Source organism: Dipodomys spectabilis, unplaced genomic scaffold (assembly GCF_019054845.1).
Source record: "Dipodomys spectabilis isolate Male_0828 unplaced genomic scaffold, ASM1905484v1 ptg000015l, whole genome shotgun sequence".
Taxonomy (NCBI): Eukaryota; Metazoa; Chordata; class Mammalia; order Rodentia; family Heteromyidae; genus Dipodomys; species Dipodomys spectabilis.
In genome coordinates, this window is record NW_024870692.1 from 7,050,179 (window position 1) to 7,076,308 (window position 26,130).

Below are 26,130 nucleotides of genomic sequence, written 5' to 3' on the forward strand. Positions count from 1 at the left end.
TTAAGGTGGAATTAAACATCTCATTATTGCTCACATTCAGGAGCTGGTTGGAGGCAGAAGACACTAAGATAGAAGAAAGGATCCTGGAGTAGAGGAAGAAAATGCAGAGTTGGCATCCACCAGCTTTGAATTCCACTGCCACATGGCAAGCACAGATTCTCTCTTCTAAGTACTGAGCAATCCATGCTAGTGTTTCACAGTGTCCTTCACTGTGAGCTCATGAATAAAATCCAGCTCGCGAGGGACCTCAGAGCCCACAAAATCCACATCCTCATTTCAGAAATGAGATTTGGTGAGGTTGCACTAAATCCTTTGTTAACTTGAGACATGCCATTTAATTTGTGTGTTTCTGATGACTAAAGAAAATGTGGCCTTCCAGGGAGGCCTGGGGAAAAAAGTACAGTTTCTAAGAAATGTCAGCTTCAGTTTTTGTGCTTATGCAAAAGGCTTAAAGATTCATAGGCTCAAAAAACACAGCTCTGAGTCAGATGTGCTGCGGGTATTTCCAGAAGGTAGTGTGGAGATCCATCAGGTCTCCAGTTCACTCCACTGCAGAATGTTGACAAGCCTGAGAGCTCAAGTCCATCCTCCACAGTCCCCGGGTGAGAGCTGAAGCACTGAAGCAAGAAGCAGGATGTTCTGTCTTTGCCAGTGTGCTTCACTGCCCGTAAAATGAGAACAAAGACTCAGGAATCAGCTTCAGGCATGGTTAGAGTCAGCCCAGCCATTCCGTGGAAATAGCCACGGGGTATGCAGCTTGGCTTCCTAGAGTCAGAGCCTTCCCAGAGGGCAAAGGAGTGAAACCTGCTTCTGAGTGTGGTCAGATTGGTTGAGAACGTGGGCTTAGAATCTGGCCCAATGGGCTTGGTAGAATGATAGATGAGGTGACATTGTTCAAGATAACATTGTATTAATAAGTTGACATGTTCAATTGCAACCCTTTTGTGCCACTACTTAAAGATAATAATAAAAATGTGATAAAAAAGAAAGGCTGGCACATAATAGATATTTAATAAAATAGGATCATTAATGTCTAGCATGCTCATGCCCGCATAGATGGATAACTTTTAAGCCAATCTCTCTAATTATAAAATGATGGAGAGAGGGAAAGTTCAGGAAGAAAACTACATACCATCATTGCCGTAACATACACATAACCTTGTATATACATGGCTGACACATACCAGAGTCATACCTGTCATGGATGACACATACCAAGGCCATTGGGAATTATGGAGATCATCATCGATCAGTCATGAAAGGTAATAGTTCAAGATCCTCTTAGCCTTCTACCCACTACCATCAAGCTCACCACATTCCGTATGGGCTGCACTTGTGTCACCCAGATAAAATTTGACTGTAGCTCACCTCTAGCCTATATGGCTGGCTTCTTGCTTCCTATAACTGGGTATATTATCTCACAGGATACTCCCCAAGTCTCTGATCACCATATATGTGCGACTCAACAGAGTGGAGGGACTAATATCCATGCACAATGCAACATGGGAGCCTTGCACAAATGCTGCTTGTCTCCTTGATCCTGCTTTATGGGCCATTCTCAGTCTCATCTCAGACTCATTTCAAGAAGCTTCTGAGATCACTACAGATGAATACAATGGATGTTACCCCCATACCATATTTTTATGCGAGCCTTCTCTCCCTTCTCAACTTTTGCTATAGACTGTACTCAAGCCTCTCTGTCTGGTTCTGCTTTTAGGAAAATACAAGCCAGGGTACTCCTTATTACTTTGACCACCCAGAGTGGAAGGCTTGTAGAGTTGAAAGAGGCAGGGAAGAATCTACTTCAAGGGTAAGATACAGTGATGGGGTGCTGACTCCTCCTGTCCTCTAATGACAATATCATGAGCTGAATGAAACACCCTCAACAATTCCACACAGCCTCAGCATGGATCTCTCCATGCTACAGAAAGACAGATGTCTGTCCCTCCACAGATATCCTCCATCAACTGAAGCTGACACTTGAGATGAAATTCATGACCTGCGTTAGGTTCAACAGACTGGGCATAAGTCTCAAATTGTTATTAGCTTTGTGGCCTTTAAATAGCTCTCCAGATTCTTTTTGAGTCTCATTATTTTTTTTGTATGGAAGGTAAAGATAGTTTTTTGTATTATTAGTAGCAGTATTTTATTTGAAACTGGGGTTTGAATGAAGGGCTCATACTCACTGGGCAGGCACTCTACTCCTTGAACAATGCCTCTACACCATTCTGCTGCTATTGTTTTTGAGACAGGGTTTCACCTTTTGCCCACCCAAAGTCCTCCTGTTAAATATCTCTCGTTGTAGCTGGGTTCACAGGCACATGTCACCCTGACCAGTCTTTTCCGTTGAGATGGGAGTCTCACAAACTTTTTTGCTCAGCCTGGCCTAAACCTTCAGTCTTGCCAATATTAGCCCCCCAAGTAGTTGGGATGATAGATATCCCTATAACCAGCTATTGTTTGAGAAGAGGTGTTATAACCTGTCAGCTAGTCTGGTCTCAAACAGTGACGATCTTGATTTTTACCTCCCAAGTAGTTAAGATTACAATCATCAGCCACTAGTGCACAACTGTTTCTCATTATTATTAAGCATATTTAATTTTTTATACTTACTTAATGTGTAGTAACAATATACATCTTGAAAGATACTTAAGATATATTAAATAAATGGATTTCTACTCTCTTTAGTTGGCCAACTAAGGCTGAGATAAATCAATGTCACTCAGCCAGTTAATGGCAGAACTCTCAGTCCTGTTCCTTCTATCAGACTACCCTTCTATTAGCTGGAACATCAGAACCTCTGACCATGATCATCAGGATGACACGCACAAAACAGGATCTGGTGATAACAAATACTGGCTCAGAAGCACACCAAGCACCCTAGGTTCTTGCTGCACTGTGAGATGGAGGAGGAGGAGAAGGACACAGAAGAGTAGGAAGGCAAATAACTCTTAGGATGACTTTCCTCACCTGATCAACTCTGAATCTGATGATATAGGGAGAAATGACTACAGAAAATCTGAATCTGTTGCAACTTATTGGAAAGAAGGATGTGCACTGAATGTCACCAGCTAATGATTGCATCAGGGTAGAAGCAGAGTAGAAGCACTGTGGATGATGGAACAGCTACAGGAAGACTGCATGACAACTCCAAGTGTATGTCAATGTGCTCACCTCCAAGCTAGTAGATCCTTTCCCCAAACAAAAATCAGGAAAGTTCGGTCATCACTTTCCTCATTTTTAATGGATATACTTGATGTTGCTTATAATCAATCATATAGGTAAATATCTATGCTTCTTATGTGATCTTGGAAAAAATAAATATTGGTATGTTCCCCACCACTGATTGTGAAGAAAATCAGGAATAGCAAGGAAGAAAATCAGGAATAGCAAGGAAGAAATAATAATCATATGCCAAATTATAAGAGACAATAAGCACAGAAGCTATCTTAATTGCTTGTAATACAATATATGGAAAATTGTCAAACTATAATATAATAACTGAATGCTACACTTTTATGAAAATGGATTTCATAACTCTGAGATCACAAATCACATTGTTTTAAATTTTTAAGAAAAATAAGCTATTACTGAAAAAGATACTTCTGCTTGAATATCTAGGGATCTAAACCCAGACTTCAAAACTTAAAAAAAATATTCCCTCCGCTTTGTCACAGTTGCATATCACAGGCAACTTGAATTATTTGGAGAAAGTATAAAACTTCCAATAAGAATTCACAATTAACTTAAGTTTTTTTAGTATTTTATGCCCAAGAGAGGTCTAATATTTCCAAGAACGTTTTATATGTAATTTTTAGAACTGAAATACAGACATGAGATTTTTTGAAGTCATAATTCATAATCAAAGTTACCATAACAAAAAACTCGAATCACAGACTAATGAAACTGATAGGACTCCAGAAATAGAATCTAAATGTACAAGGCCAACCAATCTTCGATATGGATATGAAGAAAACACAGAGAAAAGGATACTTTCTTCAATAATTGGAATTGGCAAATTGGATATCTACATGAAAAGGAATGAAAAAAACACTTATTTTATACTGTATACCCAAATCAGCTAAAATGGATTGAAGACTCAAAAAGAAGGCCTACAACTAAGGGAAAGCATAAGAAGAAGGCTTTGTGACATTGGTAGACAATGAGTTGTGAGAAGATATCAAGGGCAGAGTCAGTTCCAACAAAACCAAAGCAAATGGAGTTATATACAACCAAAATGTTTTTATACAGCAAAAGAAACAGCAGAATGAAAGGCAACCTATGGAACAGAAGAAGAGTTGCAAAGCATTTATCTGATGAATAGTTAATATGTAAACTATATAAAAAACTCATAATTCAATGATGTAACAGAAAACAACTCAACTGAAATGGACAAGTTCTTCAAGAGGTATTTATAGCAAAGACATAAAAATGTAAAAATGGATATGAAAAGGGACTCAAATCACCAATCATCAGAGAAATGTAAATCAAAACTACAGACACCGCACCTCACACCTGTTACTATGGCTATTTCAAAAGACCAAAGAATAAAAAACTGCTGACAAGGACAGAGAAGAGAGGAAAGCTCTGTATACTGTTAGTGAAAGTGTAAATGAGTATACCCTCTGTGGAAAACAGTATAGAGGTGCTTCAAAAAGTACAAACTCCATATGATCCAGTGATTCCACTTTGTGGTATATAACCGAAGGGAATGAAATGGTTATCTCAAAGAGGTAGCTACACTGCAACAATTACTGTAGCTTTGTTCATGATCAGTAGACCAGGGAGTCATTTTATCCTCTCAAAATAAAATAATCTTATCATTTGTGACATGAATGAACAAAGAAGAGAAATAAGGGAGGGATAGAAAACAAATATTGCATCATATGATTTATTTGTGTATATAATTTATATGTATCACGCTTAAGAGAAACACAGAGTAGAATTATGATTGCTGCCGGGCGCTGGTGACTCACGCCTGTAAGCTTAGTTACTCAGGAGGCTGAGATCTGAGGATCACAGTTCAAAGCCAGCCTGGGCAGAAAAGTCCATGAGACTCTTATCTCCAAAAAACCAGAAGTGGCACCGTGGCTCAAGTGGTAGAGTGCTAGCCTTGAGCTGAAGAGCTGAGGGAGGAGTTCAAGCTCCACAACCAACCAAAAAAAAAAAAAAAAAATTGCGATTGCTAATGACCAGAATGAGGAAATAGAAGCTGCTTATCAAAAGGAATAACATTTTAGTTAAAAGCTGAATAAGTTCTAGAAAACTGATGTGCAGATTTTTAGCTCTAATTTATAACGTTACTTGACATTTATTAAGACTAGTTCTTAAATGCTCATACAGAAAAAAAATAAATACTTTACATGTAAAGTGGTACATGTGTTTATCAGCTTGGTTGCAGGAATTGTTAAAAATAAACTTATCTTAAAATAGCATTTTTGTATACCTTAAAGTCTTTACTTTTCAGTCTTAACAAATCTGGAAAAAATTACCTTAAATTCAATTCTTGTTTCCTCAAAGCGATTGAAAATATTTAAAACTAAGTATGTGTAAGTACAGCTGTTGTTGGTTAGGTAAAAAAAAATGATTGAAATTATCAAAGTAACACAAAGTTCCCAGAGTAGTGGACACATTCTTTGGTATTATGTCTACTTTCTGCTGACCCTTTAAAGGCCTACTTAGCAGCATGTGTTTTACACCAGAACGCAAATAAACCAGAATATATTTAGGAGTTGTACTATTTCTAGTCACACAAGTTTTGTTTCCAAAATAAGACTTCGGATTACCATTTTGGTTTGCTACCCCAAAATTTCAGTGCCCCATATGGTTGAAGAGTAGTCCCATTTTCCTAACAAGACCTCCTGTGATCTGTATACAGAACTGTCTCCCAAATCTTCTGCATGCATTTGTCTTCCATGGTGAGAAGAAATAAAGGGTTTATGAGGAATCAGGAAATAAGAAAGTCAGGCGTGTTCCAAAGTTGAGATTCTTAACTGCTTTCCAAATTTTCAAATGTGAAAATTTCTTTAGTTTGCTAAAACTGTTATAAATGATAGCACAGAACATACACACATTCAGCTTATGGAAAAATCACACATTGTGGTAGCTATCCTAATTAGGGCTCAAAAGCCTACTTTAGTAACTTTTTTAGTATGTTAATAATAATAATATAATAGTTTCAATTTTATCTTATCTAAAAAAATCATTAAACTCAAGCCCAGAAAAGAACACAGAGAAGGTGTTAAAATTATTTTTGATATAATCCGTATATGAGAATATATCTGTTTGTGAAAGACCATACTGATTTTCTTTTTAGATCTGTGTACAGTGATAGGTTTAATGATCAGTTTTATTTACATGAGCCAAACAAATACACTCCCCTAATTCTAGAATTTCTGAAAATTATATTTGAGGAATTTTTTAAAAAGTGAGTTATTAATACTTTAGAGAAATTAGTTTGAGAAATTAAAAGTTAAGAAAATAAGTTACTCCATGTATCCATACATTTAAACATTGATCAAATGGTAGAATGACTCAGAGATACCAACTGCTTGCTACAGCACAGATGAATATAGATTAAAGATGCATGTTGTGATAGTTCATTTCCCTTTTGAGAAGCAACCACTTTTTGTGATTATCCATAAAAGTTAAAATCCTCCAACCACATCTTAGATCACTGTCTTACAAACTGATCCTGAATAAAATTAACCCAAAGATCCTACAGTTTTTCTCCTTGCAAAATATATTTTCCATCTACCTCATTGGTTATTGTTATAACTATTGGTGAATAATATTTATTCTTTAGTTATTTCATAATTACTAGACAGACAGGCAGGCACATATAATCAGTGCACAGCAATTTAAAACAGAGGTGTTGTTTATATGCTGAAGCATTAATTATTTTGTAACTTGTTTTTCTGGTATATTTCTATGATTTAGTAATTATAAATTGACTTTTACTCTTTTCCAGTCTTATTAAAACCCATATATTAGAAGGTCATTTAACTTAATGACCAAATCCAGCTATTCACCTATGACAGACGACAGCACTCCCTGAGATCTTTCTATGTGCTTGAAGAATTCACTTTGAAAACCCATAGATCAAAGCTGAGGCAGTTCTTGTTGTCCCTAATTTACATAAAAGGCCAAGTAAGTAATTTATCCAAGATAAAATGGAGATGTTGGTATGTAGCCAAACAAATTCACAGTGTTTTCTAAAATTAGGAATATCCAAATGATTGACTCGACTTTAAAAAAAAAAAAATCCAATCCAAAACCCACAATAAACTATCACCTACTTTTGCTGATCCTAATCTGGTAGAGTTTCCAAGATAAAATAAAAAAGTAAATAAGCTTCATTGCATACAATTATTATCTACATACATTTTTATAGATTATTGCATTGTACACCAGGACAAAAAGTACTATCAATATTAAAAGTTAAAAATAGGGGCCGGGGGAGGATGGAAAGGGATGGGAAGGGGAAACAAAGGAGGAGGCTACAATGCTTGATAAGAAATGTACTCATTGGGGCTGGGAAGGTGGCTCAGTGTAGAGCGCTTGCCTTGCATGCTCGAGGCCCTGGGTTCGATTCCTCAGCATCACATAAGCAAAAAGAAAAAAGCCGGAAGTGGTGCTGTGGCTCAAGTGGTAGAGCGCTAGCCTTGAGCTGAAGAGCTGAGGGACAGCGCCCAGGCCCAGAGTTCAGGCCTCACGACCGGACCCAAAAAAAAAAAAAGAAAAAAAAAAGAAATGTACTCATTATCTTGCCCATATAGTTGTAACCCCTCTGTACAGTATTTTCACAATAAAAAAAATGAAAAAAAAAAGTTAAACATAAACCAGTTGCCAGTCAAGCATGCTTATAATTCAAGCTACTAGGGAGGCTTGTACTCTGAAGCCATCCCAGGTCAGTCAGTTTTTAAGACTCAGTGTAGAGCTGGATGTCCCGCATACAGCTCTCATCCTACCAGACAGGAAGGCTAGCACAGGTTTCCTAAAATAGCCAGCAACATCACGGTTCCAGGCATGTCTCAGTGGTAAGAGTACCTGACTAGCAAATGTAAGGCTTTTGGGGCTCATTTCACCTAACATCAACTTATCTGACCATTTCTGCTTGTCTCAGACATATACTAGTTATTGCAAATAAGGGAAACCATGGGACCTATGTTTCTTTGGGCCTGGCTTACTTCACTTAATATAATTTTTTCCTACTCTTCCCATTTCCTAACAAATGGGCAATGTCATTCTTTCTGATGGAGGCATAGAATTCTACTGTATGTATATATACCACATTTTCTTGATCCATTCATCTACTGAGGGGCATCTGGGCTGGTTCCCTATCTTAGCTATGGTAAATAATGCTGCAATAAACATAGTTGTGATCATTTGGGTAAATGCCCAAAAGTGGGATTGCTGGGTCATAGGGGAGCTCTATGTGGAGTCTTTTAAGGAACCTCCATACTGCTATCCAAAGTGGTTGAGCAGGTTTACACTCCCACCAACAATGCAGTAGGGTTCCCTTTTGGCCACATCCCTTCCAGCATCTGTTGTTATTCAATTTCTTGATTATAGTCATTCTAAGTGGGGTGAGGTAGAATCTCAATGTTGTTTTGATTTGCATTTCTTTTATGTCATGCTTTATTTCTTAAGAAAAAAACTAAAAATATTTTAATGCTCATGAAGGGCTCATAAAAATGTTCTTCCGGGGAAAAGCATTATTAAGTGATTATAATAACTGATAACACAACTGAACTAAACAAAATAATTTGTATTATACATTCTGATTTACTATTCAACCTGAAAAGTAAAATTTATAGGAATCTAATTCCATCTGTGTAAAGAACTGACAAACACATATACTCAAATCTTCATTTTTTAAACTATTAAACCATGGTGAGACTCAGAGAGCCAGAAGATAATGAAGAAGTTGGGTGAATCTCCTTAGTGCCCAGGCTAGTCCCTGGGCTACACATTGGAGAAGCCAGAACCCAATTATGTCAGATTTTCTTATATATGTTCTCCAGGGATATACAAACCCCAGTTCGTATTACATCTTTGTGAAGAATTTTCTGTCACCCTAAGTCTCATTTACCATTAAATTGCAATTATTTTACCTTTCATAAGAAAAATTGAATGTGTACACTTAAATGTGCCCCATTTAGTGCATTTCACAGTAATGGCTTCTGCTGGTCTATGGTTCATCATCTCTATTTTCTAGCTTGGTCTACCTTGGTCTTCTGTTCTTTCAAACAAACTGGTCTGTGCTTCTTTCCTATAAATGCCACGTTTACTTCCCCAATAGCATACCTTGGAACATCCTCTTCTTCCTGAAGACTTTGATCATCTTCCATGCACTGGGCCAAGTACCTCACTTTCTTCAAGATTCTCCAGAAAAAGCCAACAGTAAGGCCAACTCATTCCAATGCTATTTCTATTCTCCTTTACCTCATTTTTATTATTTAGTACTCTCAATTACTTTCTGTGTGTGTATGTCTGTGTATGTGTGTGTGTATGTGTGTGAGAAAGAATCTTTATTTCTAACACAATATATCACTGAAAGCTATCATGGGAAAGAGATTCCTGTCAAGCCCATTCACATTCTCCACTAGTCACCATACGATCTTCTAACTACAAGGAGGAATCATCACTCCTAGGTTAGACCAATAGTATACCATAAAACCAAAAAAGGTAACACCCATGTCTCAAAAATAATTTGGAAAAGAAGCTCTGCTTTAAGTTGTAGAGTTTAGAGGCAAAACTCCAATAGAAGTCCCTCATTTTATAGATAGAAATTCTAAGGCACAACATGCCAAAGAACCTTCCTTAAATTTCAGTGCTGAGAAATAGAAGAAATGACTTGAGCACAGTATGGTCAAGGCACAGAACAAAGCTCCTTCCAGTTTATTCCACTGCCCTCTATAAATTCCTATTAAAAGAGGCACGCTTTACACACTTATTGTTTAAGGAGCTTTAATTTAATTTGTAATAAAATGTTCATCTACCATAAAGACTAAAACCATTGAACCATAAACCTAAAACTAACATACTCATCATAATAAATAACATGCAAATAATAACACAAAACCCCACAGTGAGCTCCTCAACAGTAGCAGCCATGCCCTGGTGTTCACGGAGTGCCCTGCACACCAGGGACACAAATCTGCTAGGGTGCATGATGAACACTCTGTGTTCTGGCCTTCTTAGCTTCCTCCTTGGACTGACTAGTTGCTCTCCACAGGAAATCTGAACATATTTTCCTCACCCGCAAAAATAAAATCTCAGTTGCATGCAGTGATAATCCAAGATTATCAAAGATTATCATCCTTTAAATAATTTGAAGTTGCCACTAGAGACCTTAGTTGGGAAGGTTTCAATTTGTGGTTCTCAGTCCAGCCCTAAGTTTGGGGAACAAATTGTCATTGCTCACCCAATTGAATTGCAATCTCGGGACTAAGATGTAGGCAAAATGGTATACTTTATTAATTCTGACTTACTATAAGAGTTGGCCACCACCTGGAAGTTTTATCAATTTGCTCTCATCTTTATTTTTTATAATATTTTCTGTCCATATTGGCAGAAATCTTTTGGCTTCAAGTAACAGAAACTCAATCTGCACGACTTTAGGTTCAGGTCAATGGGCTCATATTATTCAACATCAGAATCCAGTGCTGATGACCTCAGAATTTTGATTCCTTCTTTATTTGTAGTGTCTCTCTCCCACTTGATATCCTCTCTTGCCCTTTATTCCAGCTTGATTTCCATGGACACACTATCGTAACCACTCTGGCTTTCTCACCCACTACCTTGTTCCTCTTAGACTATACAAGCCTCAGAGACAAAATCATAATTCCATTGGCCCGAGGCTCTGCTTTCTCACACAGCTATGCAACTGATGTGGATGGAGAATATATGGTCCTGATAGCATGGCTCCACAAACCTGGCATGGTGTGGAAGTCTTCTCAACAGTCACACAGTATTTTCCAACTCCTCTTTTCATTCACCCACATTACTGGTTCCATCGAGACAAGGCCAATGGCTGCCAACTCGTTCCAGACTCAGACACATTTTTATAACTCAGACACATTTTATAACATCAAGACCTTAGATGAAAATGATCTGTCTGAGTTTTTTTTGTTTTATGTTTTTGTTTGTTTGTTTTTTGCAAAAACCAAAGTTTTTTTGTTTTGTTTGTTTTTCAGTTGTGAGGCTTGATCTCAGGGCCTGGGCTCTGTTCCTTAGTGTCTCTGTGCTCAGGGCTAGTGCTCTACCACTTGAGCCACAACACCACTTCCAGTTTTTGCATGGTTAATTGGAGATAAGAGTCTCTTGGGACTTTTCTTCCCAGGCTGGCTTCCAAACACAATCCTCAAATCTCAGCTTTCTGCACAGCTAGGATTACAGGAGTAAGCCACCTGCTCCTGGTAAAAATCAAAGTTTTAAAGACTACATCCTATCCTTCAGCCAATGATTTTGACCTAGAACATGTCACCTTGAGGAAGGATGGCAGATAACGTAATAGGTTTGGGGAAGCAGGCATGGGGGAAAGGTCACACATGAGAAAATTTTTCTGAGTTGACAGCTATCCTAATTTTTTTTTTTTACTACTTGTGTATCCCAAAGACATGAAGGCAGATGTGAACTAAAAAAAAATAATGTTGATGAATTGACTTGCCAAAGAGATTACTGTGACAAGGTATCCATCCTCCAGCCACTTCCAATTCAACATGTTAGGTAGAAACATCCTCTTCATCCCAAATCTAATCCTCAATTCAACTCAGAAGTTTTGAGACAGCTTGACAATTTCCCTCTTTCCTTTCTGCCTCCTGCATCCACTCCAAGTCCAATAGTATTTACTGCTAGGAATTTCTTCTATGTAGCTCCTCTGTTATGTTTGTTCACTCATGGTTTTTCAATGCCTGATCACCTGGTATACCATGTAATCTACCATCTATCATATCATAGGCAGAGTTGAGGTTACATCGAGATAGAATTTACTCTTCAACTCTAAAATTATTAATTAACAAAGTAGGTATATAATCATTAGCCAATGTCAGTCAATATTTGTTGCCCTGAACTGACAGGAACATACAACTATGGAAGAATAATGGATATGAAAAATGAGGACTGGCTGCAAAGTTCCTATTTTTTTCCTCAATGATTGTTGAAAACGTTGTGTTAACAGTTAATATAGTTAATAATAGACATTAGCCTCAATTCTTCTCCCAGTACAAAGTACATTTTGCAACATCATGTGAAAGAATTAATCAATTGTAACCCCTCTGTACAGTATTTTCACAATAAAAAAAGAATTAATCAACAGAGTTGGGAAGTATAAACACTGGAATTTATTCATATAGCACTAAAAAATTCAGAAGCAGAACTTGTAGTTTATTCTGCTTTCTACTCACTTCTATATTATAGGAATTCAGTAAGTATTTACTGAAAAGTTCATTTCTGCTTTCCCTTAAGAGATTTCAAAAATCATCCATCTGTTCCCAAAACTTCTTTTCTTGAAGATAAAATATTGTGTGGGAAGTCAACTTTACTAAGAAGCTAGCAGTCAAATCTCTATCTCTGTGACCATCAAGTCCTTGGTTTTAACCACTCTGACATATTACTACCTGATATATTCTAAAAAGGTATGAAGACATATGGGCAGATGTTGTACCTGCTCTGTTCTTTTTTGTAACAAAAATTTCATCTTATCATTTATCTATTTACTTGTTTCTTTAACTATTTTAGGTTTTTTAAATTTTTTTATTGTCAAGGTGATGAACAGAGGGGTTAAAGTTACATAATTAAGGTAATAAGTACATTTCTTGTTAAACTTGTTACTCCTTCCCTCATTTTTCTCCTACTTTCCCTCTTCCCCACAACTGCCCCCTCCCAAGTTGTACGGAGCATTTCCAACATATTGTCTTGTGAATATCACTGTTGCATTGGTTCCCCCTTGTCCTTTGTCTCATCATTCTGTTCAGCTACTTATTTTTCTAAGACAGGGTCTTGCTGTCTTGCCCAAGCTGTCTTTGACCTCATGATCCTCCTTGCAGTGCTAAGATTATAGGAATGCACCACCACATGCCTTCTTGTCTCTGATGTGAGTTTGATCTGATATGAGATCTCATTAATGATTGAGTATCAAATAACCTTAGCTAGTCCCATAAAAATAATGAATAACAAAAACACTTTCTCGGTCCTCTGTCAGAAATGGCATTGCACTCATGTTCAAGAATGAGATGTCTATTTCACTGAATTCACTCAAGGATTCAGACTTGTGAACCTGAGATGTTTAATTCTGAAACTGCTCTCATTGTTAACAAATCGTCTAAGAGGATTTTCAAGAACTGAGTATCTCTGAGAACTGACTTATCACTGACTCAGGCAGAGCTATGTATGTATCATCTACCATTAGAGAACTGTACATGTTAGGTTTCTCAGTATTTTCTGAATCAATAATGACTATGAAGAAAACTATCAACAGGCTTTGTTTTCTAAGGACAGTTCTTCTCCAAATTACGAATGTATTATTTCTTGATGTTCCATAGTGCCACACATTTTTGTAAATGCTGGGGACACAGTGATGAATAAAATCAGACCCTGATTCTCATACTATTTTATGAAATAGTAGGTGGGTGGAGGAATATCAGTATCTGATAATTATAATACATTGTGACGTGAATTCTCAGATGCTAGGGAAGTCTGGGGAGAAGATAGTCAACTTCATATTGGGAGACAAATCCCACTTATGTGGAACATTATGTTAAGTCTAAAAAGGCAAAAAGGGAAGTGCTTCAATGAAGTCAGAAAAAGGCTCAGTATGTTACGCTCATGTATCAACAGACTTACTATTGTGAAAATGGCCATATTATGAGAAGCTTTTTTCAGATTCAGTTCTCTCCCCATCAAAATCCCAAAGAACTTATTCACAAAACTAGGGGAAAAAATCCTCAAATTCATATGGAAGCACACAAAAAAAACACCTCTGTATAGACAAAGCAATCTTGAACTAAAAGAACAATATTGGAGACATCACAATACTTGGCTTCAAATTATATACCACAGGGTGATAGTAACAAAAACAGCATGGTACTGGCCCTAAAACAGATGCATAGCCTATTAAATAAACAAGAAGATCTAGGACTGGAGTCTGGATAAAGCCTGGCATATACTAACAATCCCAAAAACTAAGGAGGTAAAGAAAGTAGGAAGATCACAGTCTGAAGGTCAGCCCGGGCAGAAGTTCAGGACTTTATCTAAAATCAAGCTAAAATTGAAAGGTCTAGTAGTGCAGCTCTTGTCTAATAAGTATGAAGCTCTGAGTTTAAGCCCTGATACTACAAAAGAGAGAGAGAGAGAGAGAGCGAGGAAAGAAAAACACCCAGCAATAAACCCACACAGCTACATCTATCTGGTTTTCAACAAAGTGCCAAAAACATTGGGGAAAAGATAGTCTTTTTAAAAGTCCTATGGGGGCTGGTGGCTGGATAGCTATTTAAGAAGCTGAGATCTGAGGATCATGGTTCAAAGTTAGGCTGAGTAGGAAAGTCCGTGGGATTCTTATCACAAACTAACCACTAGGAAACTAGAAGTAGAGCTGTGGCTCAAAGCACTAGAGTGCTAGCCTTGAGTGAAAGAGCTCGGGAACAGTGCCCAGGCCCGAGGTCAAGCCCCAAGACTGAAAGAAAATAAGATAAAGATAGATAAAGATAAATAAAGTAATTTGAGGAAGACTAGATGTACATATGGAAAAGACTGAAATGGATTCCTATATCTCATTGCACAAAACTCAACTGAGAATGGATCAAAGATTATTAGAGTTCTATTTAGAAAGGGTTTGCTGTACTTACATCAAAAAGAATTTTCTGTATGTAACAACTGAACATTGAAAATATGACAGGGAAACAGAAATTTGACAAGAACTGATACATGGATTGTATCAAATTACATCACCTTTACAATAAAAAATTTTTAAAAAATTAAAAAATAAAGAACAGAATTATATTCAAAACAAAAAATAAAGAAATAATGACTATCAGAATGGTGCTCACAGTAGGAAGATCTTCATAGCAATAGACGCAAATATAAGAAGACAGCCTATAGAATACACGGTTTATTCCTCTGCCAGGGACAGGATCAATATTAATTAATATTATGTAGACTATATAAAGAGCTCAAAAACTTAATTACAAAAAGAAAAAAATAATCTAACTAAGGGTAAATGAACTGAATAGACACCTTCCAAAGAAGAAATACAGTTAATAAATACATAAAAAATGTTCAATGTCTTTAACCATCAGGAAAATGCAAACCAAAACCCACTTATATTCCATCTCACTGCAGTCAGAATGGTTGTTATCAAGGAAACAAGTAACAACAAATGTTGGTAGGAATTCCGAGAAAGAGGAAACTTCACATGCCACTAAGGGAAGCAGTATGGAGATTCCAAAATATAAAAACAGAACTAATGTTAGATCTAGCTAATCCAGCTATACTATTCCTTGGGTGAATTCACCTAACTGTGCAGACATCTCCATAGTATATGCTGACTTTGATTCCTTTGGGTGTATACTCCTTTGTGTCAAAGTCAGCATTCCATAGAGATGTCCGCACACCCTTGTTTATTGTGGCATCATTCATAATTGCCAAGTTATGTTATCAGCCTAAATGATCATCAGAAGATGAATGAATAAGGAAAATGCATCCTTGAGTATTATTATTCTTCCACTAAGAGGAACCATGCCTGCAATCCTGGCTACTTAGGAGGCTGAAATCTAGAAGTTTGCAGTTTGAAGCTAGCCTGGCAGAAAAGTTCACAAGAGCACGTCTTTAAATTAAACAACAAAAATCAAATTCAGAAATATTATGAAAGTGGTTGAATGCTAAAGTAAGCAAGCACAGTAAGTGCAAGGTTCTGAGTTCATACCCCAGAACTATCAAAAAGAAAACAAAAGTCAAATCATTAACAGGAAAATAGAACTGGAAATCACCATTAAGCAAAACAAGCCAGGCTCTATATTTCTCTCATATGCAAAATCTAAAAATGAAAAGGCAGGACATAGTAACACACACTTGCATTCCAGATACTTCGTAGGGGAGGTAGAGACTAGTAGGGATGCAATTTGGAGCTAGGTTAGGAAAAAAAAAGTGAGACCCTCCTCCCCCATCTCAACAAGCCAGACGTGCCTGAAACCCAGCTACACATGAACCTAGCAAAGCATGAAAAAAAAATTCCCCCCTACTATAACTCTATTAATTATAGAGCCACCTTGTGAAAAAAAATCTCGGGTAGTGTTATTTTGTGAACAGAGGTGATTAAATGCAAAAGAAGATGATTAAGAGCTTTCTCTTTTCAGTAGGTCATGGGGCTTAATATACAGTGCTTGTGGGTGGGGAATTACATTGTTATCATGTTATTATATATATATGTATATATATATATCCATATTCTATGTTTTCTTTCCTTACAGGTTGAGACATCCAACCCATGAAATACATTAGAAAACTGTTGTAGCCATGTTTCCTACAAAGACTTCATCTCCTCTTAAACATAAGGAATCAAACTGTACATCAATGCTAAAAATTAAAGTTACAGAGATAAGTTGCATGCGTGGCTATGGAGAACTGTGATATAGAATAAAAACATTAAGTTGAATCAATTTCTATAAAATATTAAAAATTTTAAAGACTACATTTAGATTCTTTTTCTTATGAAGTAATAGCCATTTTTTAAAAGTTTCAAATATGTGCTGTTTTTAGAATTATTGGTATTAAATCCACATATTATTATTGCCTACCAATATATCAAAGTCACAAATGCTTTGGTCAAAAGTCATTACTCTTCTTCAGTTGACTGGTGACTTCATATGTTCCAGGGACATTTTTATCTTTTGGCATGATGCTGAATACCATATGGTACAATAAGAAAAAAAGGGTAGAACTAGTTTGGAATATATATTTACACATATGTATATGCATGTATAGGTGTAAATGTATACACCTACACATGCATGCACATATACATATATAGAGAGAAAGTATCACATATGACTACAAAGAAAAATAAGGGTGATGTTATGCATCCCATATGTAATACAGCGATGAGATACTTTGCCCTCAGGAAAAGGTGTTTCAGGATCCAAAAACAGATTTTAAAAAATTCACTACAGAAGACATTCAAGATATGTATTGGTAATCACTGTTGTTTACTCCATGAAATAATACTTGACTTTCTGTAACCTCAGTGCAAAAGTAACTGCAGATATGACACTCACAATAGGGGGATTGTTGAAATGAGAAGCACACTTCACTGTCTTAGGCTAATTCCCACAGCATGGAAACATCTATTCCCTTTGACTGTTGGTTCCTTCAATGTGGCTTTATTTTGGGACTGATGCTCTTGAAGATTTTCCAAGATGAAGGTTACCTCATCCTGGCCATTACCCTGTCACAGGTTTTTATTTGGGGGAAGGAGGTGTTGGGTTTTTGTTGTTGTTGTTTTGTTTTGTTTTGCTGTCACGGACTGTGAAGCAGGTTGGACACTCAGAGAGCTCCAATCTTTTGCTGAGCCAAAAGGGAACAAGTGCAAAATTCTGTACATAGAACAGAGGAAAAAGGAGACCATATTTGTTGATCTCATCCTTCAAATGTGCCATCACAATCTGGTACAAGATAGGAGTTAAGGAAGAGTTAGGAAAAAGGAAAAACAGTGTTAAAGAGTTGGGCTTGAAGACAAGTACTTTTGAGTCTGAACCCCAACTGCAGGAATATTCTATCTATATGATGCTTGGAACATTATTTAAATGAGAAATGTTCTTGTGAGGGAGGATCCAATAAAATTGGATATAATGATGAATATAAAGCACTTTTCCTGGGAAGAACATAGGCCATGCTTGAAAATACTGGCTGACATCAATACAAATCAGAAATATTTTTCTCTAGTACTAAATAATACACAAAACAGAGAAAAGAGTCAACAATATCTGTTTGTGGTGTAAAGTAATGGATCCCTTTATATTCTGACTCAAAACAATGGTATTACCAACATACAATATCACAAAACTAAGTCCTCATTGGATGTAACCAAATAGTACACTCCTTCTATTCCTGGCATAAAATGGTTTGTGTGTTCACAGCTTTGAGATACCTAATCACTAACACAAAGCACGGCTTTGCAAAGCAACTTTGATTTTTTTCAAACACAAACCTGGTTTCTTTCACAGCATAAACCAGCCCTTCACACAAGGTTCTGGCTTTGTTAAATAAGCCCTCCTGACCACCTATAGGAGGGAGTAAATCTTATTCACAATTATAAAAATCTAACATCTACACTTGAAAATTAACAATATATATTTTTAAACTCTAAATTTTAAGAATCAATAATTTAAGGAGTCACTAGCACTGTGTTTACTATCTCTTTCAATCAGGCTTAGGCTGAAGAATAATTATTGCACCAATATTTTCTTAGCCTGTAAATATTCATCATCAGCAACCACTTTCCTAAGAAATCTATGCTTTTTAATGAAAGAAGCAGGAAATTTGAAATGTATGACACCGTAAGCAATCATATATTTTGTTAGCTGAAGCCCTAAGATGATAATAACCCTAAAATAACAATTACTGCACCAAGTTTCACCCATTCATGCATTCATTCCTATTTCTTTCATCTTACAAATATTCATCAGGGGCCTACTTATTGTACTAGAAACTGAATCAAATAAAGTTTCTTTTCCATTAATATTAACTATTTTGGATGAAGATATAAGAAGTGACAATGAATTTAAATCCTATTATGGTTTCACTTTTTGTTAAAAATTCTATTAATTTTTATATTAAGCAATTATAGAATTAATTAATCCTTTACACTCTTTCATAGACAAAAATAATCCCATTCCAAATACCCCCGTGTTTAAAAAAAAGGCAATGCTATAAAAAATGAACACTTCAGCCATAAAAATGCTTGATATAATTGATGTCACCTTCTCTTATTCAGCAAAATAGCTTTCTGTAATTTAGTCCTTTGCCTTTCACAGAACAGTAACCTGGCAGAGTTTCAGTGGGATTTTACTTTTGTTATAGCACAAAAACATTCTCCCACAAAAAGTTGTTCATCTTTCCTTCAGAGCCGGTGGCTTACTCTGCTCTATCATTTTTGGGAAACCACTGAAGTAGGTCCACTTCCCCTTAATTCTCTTCAAATCTTCAAAGTCATATCATTTTTCTCCACCAGCATGCAGGCAGCTATTAAGTAGGTATGCAACAAATCTCCCCTAAAAGAAGTCCATTGTGGGGAAAGACATCTACATCCCATCTATAGCTTAAGTCCTATTTCCAAAACCATTCTAAAGATTCATGGAGGTTGGGCTTGGAATATTGCTTAGTGGTAGAGTGCTCGCCTATCATGCATGAAGCCCTGGGTTCAATTCCTCAGTACCACATAAACAGAAAAAGCCAGAAGTGGCACTGTGGCTCAAGTGGTAGAGTGCTAGCCTTCAGCAAAAGAAGCTCAGAGATAGTACCCCAGGACTGGCAAAAATAAAAAAAAGGATTCATGGAGTTGTTTGTACATGATAAAACTTAATTATGAATTGATTAAGAGAGACATAAATGAATAGTTTATGACAACCCGTGAATCCAGGGACCAAGAATTCTCAAACTAGTTTGTGTTAGTACTGTGATGAAGACTGTGGTTTTATAAATGTTCACATTGTATTCTTGTTTCTCACAAGCAATTAGAACTCTCTGCCAAAAGCTGCATTTTTCTCATTTTTTGAGCCTTCTTTGAAGAGGCAGTGTAGCTGAAATGCAAAAGCAAGAGGCACAGGCTACTGGCGCAATGGATAATATATCTACCTACAAACCAGAAGATTCTAAGTTCAAAAAGCATGAGAGATAAAGCCACTGTGCTAGACTGTCATGAATACTGTAACAATTTCTATCCAGTGGCTCAGCACACATTTATGATTAGCTCTATACACCAGAAGCCTAACCTGCATGTCCCTGGAGTAAAACCACGGTATTGAAAAGGCATGTATGACTATGATACTTTCTTGCAAGTGTTGGGGAGAATTTGTTTCCTTGCCTTTTCCAGTTTCTGTGGGCTGTCTGTATACTTTGATCAAGGACTTCTTCATCCCCTTATATACAAGGTTGTCAATAAATACAAAGCTCCAGATTTGACCCTGAGCACCAAAACAGAACAAACAACCCTTAAAAGTCACATCTTTTCCATGTCATACCATTGTAATTTTTTCTGACCTTTCTCTTCTATTTTTTACATTTTTTACTTATTATTTATTTTATTTTCTGAACTTCAAAAGGTTGTACAAGCGGGTTACAATTTTACATGTCATTTAAGTATCTAGTGCTTCTTAATCAGTCACTCCTCCCATCATTCTTCCCTATCCCAACTTTCAGCTTCAATGGCGATTGTAGTTACATTGAGCCCAACCAAATAATCCAAGATAATCCTTGATTTTACACTCATCTGATTTCATTCCTTAGGCACTCTTAATTCTTCTTTACCATGTAGCCAAACCTATGCATAGGTTATAAAGAATATGTGATATCTCTGGAGTCGAGAGGGACTTATTCTATCATATTCTGAGTAGATCTATAATCAAAAACCCAGTTGCATGCCTGAGGTAAGCTTTACCTAAGGCAAAATAATTAATCCCCATTTCATTTCTGATTTTGAACAAATAGCAAAGATTAAATGAGGCACTACATTAGAAAAAGTTGGACCCATTTCTATTTTCCTTTGTCATACTCTCGGAAATCCTGAGTGTACTCATAAACTGACATGTTGAATTAAAATTCCTTATGTAACTATTTGAAGATAATTTTTTTAAAAAAAGAACACCATTATCTCTTAGCACCTTTGTCTTAAGACTTTTAACTCTGCAGAACTCGAGATAAACTTTTCTGGTTTGAAAGCCATCCAAGTTATTATATTTCCTTGTAATAGCCAAAGTGGATTAAGTAACCCATCACCCATGTAACTAGGTTAACACTTCAAGATTTCATTTCAATAGTGATAAAAAGCTTAGGCTAACTCAACAAAACTCCTGAGAATGATTTTCTCAAATGTTTGATACACAACCAACAGATTTTTGATATAGCAAGGGTTTCTGGGATTTATCAGAAATATGTGATGATAGAATTTAGCAATCCTCAGTGTTGGTCCAAGTGGCATGAATGAATATTTCATGACTAATTAATTGGTTATCTTCAGTGGCCAAGAAAATTAGGTCAATCACCAAAATATTTTTGTTCAGGAACATCATCTTCCTCCATCACTATCCAAAACACTCTCTTTTTTTAAGAGGTTGTAACAAAATAGACTAGTAAAGAAGGACAGAAATCAGGATGAAATGGTAATACCACTAATTCAAACCCTGGCTTTAACAAGAGGAATTTTAGTACAGTGTATTAATCGATAAGCAATTTAACCAAAAGCTACTATAGTACCCAGAGAACTCTCTAACACCTCCCTTGTAAAAACACAAAGTCCCATCTGTTGATCTTGACACAATCTTAAATAGAAGATGACTTGACTTGACCTTCTTTACCTATATTTTATTATGAGAAAAGAAAAATAAAGCTATTCACTAATGGTGGCAGCCTAGCTCTCCTTATCCCATAGGTGATGATAACAATACAATGGATCTAGAGCACCCAAGATCTTGTGTAGGAGTCATTAAGTACTGTTGGGCATTCACAACCTTAGGTTATGTATCTGTGGATTCATACTTGCAGATCTGAAACATTCAGAAAAAAAAAATCGCATCTGGCTGGGCGCCAGTGGCTCATGCCTGTAATCCTAGCTACTCAGGAGGCTGAGATCTGAGGATAACAGTTCAAAGCCAGTCTGGGCAGGAAAGTGGGCGAAACTCATCTCCAATAAACCACCAGAAAACTGAAAGTGGCATTGTAGCTCAAGTGGTAGACACTAGCCTTGAGCTGAAGAGCTGAGGGACAGTGCCCAGGCCCAGAGTTCAGGCCCCACAACGGGGAAAAAAAATTGCATCTGTACTGAACAGGTGCACATCTGTTTCACCTTGCCATTATTCTCTGAACAATATAATAAGTATTTACATTGTATTAGGTATAGTAAGCAATCTAGGCATGATTCAAAGTATTATCCTTTTATATAAGAGATTTGAGTATAGCAGTGTCTGATATGCAAGGGAATCTGGGATAAATCGCTGATCAATAGAGAAAGATGACTATAATCAGAAAGGAGAAATAATTGTGTGAAGCAATAATATCAACAAATCAATATCTCAAATAAGCCATTATCTATATAACCTACAACTCAAAACAAAAGTCACTGAATTTTTCCTTGGACTCAAACTGATCTAAATAGAATTTTAATCTTGTTTCTTACTTTTATTCTTTGTTTCTTCTTTTCTCTGAACCAGTACCTAGGAGAAACAGGTCTTTGAGTGGTACCAAGAACATCAAATATGCATGCAAACTGTCTTCTAACTTTCAAATCCAGACTGCCTATGATATTTCAGCATTCTGGACTTGGTCAGCCCTCAGTTACAAATGAAAAACCCCTGCTGCCCAACAAGGATTTTCTCAGAGATATGAGACTGGAACAATCGTTCAAAAGATTAGTGTTATGCAACATATCATCCTGTGTGACACAACCAGGGACTGGTTATTTTTTGCTGATGTTTTGTTTTGTTTAAATCACCCATCTGCAAAATGATAAGCACAGAACCTAAGAGTAAACATCTTAAAAACGTTTAGAACAATTTGATAGAATAAATCTGTATCTGCTGAATGTAATAATATACAAACTTAGGTTTTATCACCTTTTTAATTTTGTTTTATGATTTTTTTTCACTTACTTACCAAAGAAGCCATCTTTGACAGGTGAAAATTAAAAGAAAGAATGAAAAAAAAGCAGCTCATTACAGCTAACTTGAGAAGAAATAAAAGATCTTTCGTAAACAGATTAGATAAACAGTAGCACCTTAAAGACTTCCTGATGAGAATTATTTACAATGGCTCAAGAGTAACTCTTGGAAAGTAACTGATAATGCAGCCAGGTAAGGACAATAGGATCAAGAAGAAAAGCCAGTAGACATTCAAGCCAGGCATAGTGGCTCATGACTATGATCTAGGTATTCGGGAGGTAGATATCAGCAAGACCATATTTTAAGGTCAGCCTGGGCAACAAGTTAGTAAAACTCACTTAAACAAGAGAGGCATAACACAACATGATCCTAATTAGGAAAGAGGCATAAGGAGGGTCATGGTCCAAAGCCAGATCCAGGCAAAAAATGAGACCCTATCTGAAAAATAGCTTTTTATTATAGGCTGTAGCATGGCTCAAAAAAGTGTGTGCTAACATACACGTGTGTGTGTGTGTGTGTGTGTGTGTGTGTGTGTGTGTGTAATCTATATTTACAAAAAATAGAAGAGAATGTATATAATAGAAGGGATGAAACCTTTTTAAAGAACAAATCCATGTCAAATGAATCTTGTAGACAACAATACCCCAAACAAAAACCCAGAATACTACTTGAGATGACAGAACTGAGGCTTATGAAGTGATTGGAAATCTAGGAAATAAATCTAAATAAGGAGAAAACATTCTCCAAATCTGCATATAAACAACCCTCAAATTCTTGGCCAACCCTGAAGTGCACATCTGTAGGAAAGCCTTTCAAAAGCCCAAGGAAAGGGATCTATTATAAGACTGAACAAATCTCAGCTGTTGCTGGGGAGACATGGGTTGATAGTTTGACTCTCATTTAGTGTGTATGAGCTACTATAACAATATAGCACAAACTAGGTGGCTTATAAGAAAGAAAAAAAATATCTCTCCATTTTGAAAGTCAGAAAAAAAGTCCAGATTAAGGCATCAGTAGATTCAGAGTTCAGTGAAGGTTGTTATCTGGTTCATAGATGGCAACCTACATACAGGGTCCTCACATAATAAAACTAACATGATCACTTTTGAGGATAAGATTTCAACATTTGAATTGATGGGGATAGCATGAGGATATAAACATTCACAACATGGCATTAGTAGTACAAGGTTTGCCTGACATTGCCCCCAAGACCTCAATTCCAAGGAAGGAAGGAAGGAAGGAAGGAAGGGAGGGAGGGAAGGAGGGAGGGAGGGAAGGAAGGAAGGAAGCGAGGGAGGGAGGGAGGGAAGGAAGGAAGGAAGGGAGAGAAAGAGAAAGAAAAGCAAGAAGAGGTGAGGGAAAGAAAGAGATGAAGAAGCAAGAACACCAAGTTCTCCCTTGAACTTATTTATATCACATTTCAGTTAACATTTCTGCATATACTTGTGAATCTTCCAACATATTTAATAATAAATTTGTGAGCTAAATCTAGCTTCCACATGTATGGGAAAACATGTGTGCTTTGTCTCTCTGGGCCTGACTCACTTCACTTAACATAATTGTTTCCAAGTCTTTCCATTAGGAATATATCTTAACTAGCTTTAACTGACACTGAAAATAGAGAAGGTAGAATCATATAACCCTCGTTCCCTAATCTTCTTGGTGGCTCAGACAAAATCACAACTCCTAGAGAATACAACCTGAGAGCTTGCTGCACATTCTAGAAAGATCAGAAAACTCATATGGGAGGAAATGCAATACACTTATCCTATTCAACAGCGGGAATTTAAGAGAATGTTGACAGATATTTGTATGAAGCACAATAGTTCCACTGTCTCCCAAATCAATGAAAAACAACCCATATCACACATGCATATGTGCTGATATGTATATATACTGTGAATATAAATTAAAGTAATGATTGCTATCTACTAAAAATGTATCTGTTTAGTTTTTAAAAGTGATAAAAACTAAAGGACGGAAAGAAAAAAAACTTAAAATGAATGATTGTATTTGAATTCCACTTCCAAGCTTCAAATTAGACAAATAGTGACACTTCTGAATTTTGATGAATTGCTAGGTTAAAAAAAAAACAACAACAATAGGCCATGGGCATAAACAGACACTATTACCCCATTTACTTCTCACAAAATTTCCACAACGTGAAAGTTCTGTTATTTCATTTCTTTTTTGAGATGAAGTCCAGTCAGGTAAACTGAGGCACAAGGTAGAACCCTGAGTTGTTTTTATATCCTGCATCAGATTTCCTGGAAATCTTTTAACTGAATGAAATGTAAGCAAATTCCTCTCCTACAGGGTTCCATGAATTCTAGGCCATAAAGCATCGACACACGCAGCAGCAGCAACAGGATACACAATAGCATGCAAAAGCCACAGGCATGATGAATAATGTCTAGGGCCAACCTAAGGGATTTTACAACCTGTGCTTAAGCTCCAAATCCAACTGGGCCCCAAACCTTTAATATGAATACCTAAGTGTAGGGGAGTCGCCTTTGTGATTCCACAAGCTCCCAAAAGATGCCAGTGGCCTGGAGCGAGAGTTATGTCTGAGCTGCCAAACCTGGAGGGGGCCGGGCTGGCTTTCCATCTGGGTGGCGCAGGGGACCCAGGCGCATGCGTAGCCCAGGCAGGGCAGCCTGGGCGCGCTTACCTGGTGCGCCGGGTGCGCAAATACAGGATGAGGAGCAGCAGGGCCGCAGCGAGGACCAGGCCCGGGAGGCTGAGCAGCTCCATCGGGCCCCAGGACACGTGTCGTTCGGTCCTGGGCGGTGGGCAGCTTGGGGAGGTTTTAGTAATCTGCGCGCGCGGTGGGGAGAAGGGGCGGGCGGCGATTCTGCAGCAGTTCTCCTCCTCGTCTGAGATGGCTGTTCAAAGCGCCCACGGTACTGTCACGGCGGGTTCCCGAGGCAGAATTACAAAGTTCGTGGAGTCCCCACCCCCTCGCCACCCCACAACCCACGCGCACCGCCCAGCTCTGCCTCCGCCTCCCTGTCCCCATCCATCCGGCCCGCTTCTGGAAAACCCGCGCTGTTTACTCATCCGAGCAGGAAGGAAGAAGGGCCAAAGAAGCAGGGAAGAAGTTAGGACTTCCCGAGAACGAGCCCTAGAGGCCTGGAGGAGGGGGATTTTGTGTCTGAGTTGGAAGTGAGTCCTGTAGACTCACGGTCCCGCGGCTCACGCAGGGCGCAGGGCGGGGGAGGCCGCTGCCTGCCGCAGGGGAGGGTGGGACGCCTCTTTGGCG

The 26,130-nt window shown here is 37.4% G+C and overlaps 1 protein-coding gene across 1 annotated transcript in view; it reads right to left on the reverse strand.

Annotated features, from left to right (window-relative positions):
* Positions 1–25,624, reverse strand: part of LOC122095977 (cytochrome P450 7B1) — a 157,452-nt gene extending 131,828 nt beyond the window's left edge. Inside the window, exon 1 of the mRNA XM_042666334.1 lies at positions 25,540–25,624. Coding sequence (XP_042522268.1) covers positions 25,540–25,622 — 83 coding nt within the window. The 5' untranslated portion in view covers positions 25,623–25,624. The remainder of the gene's footprint in view (positions 1–25,539) is intronic.
* Positions 25,625–26,130: the final 506 nt, after the last annotated feature.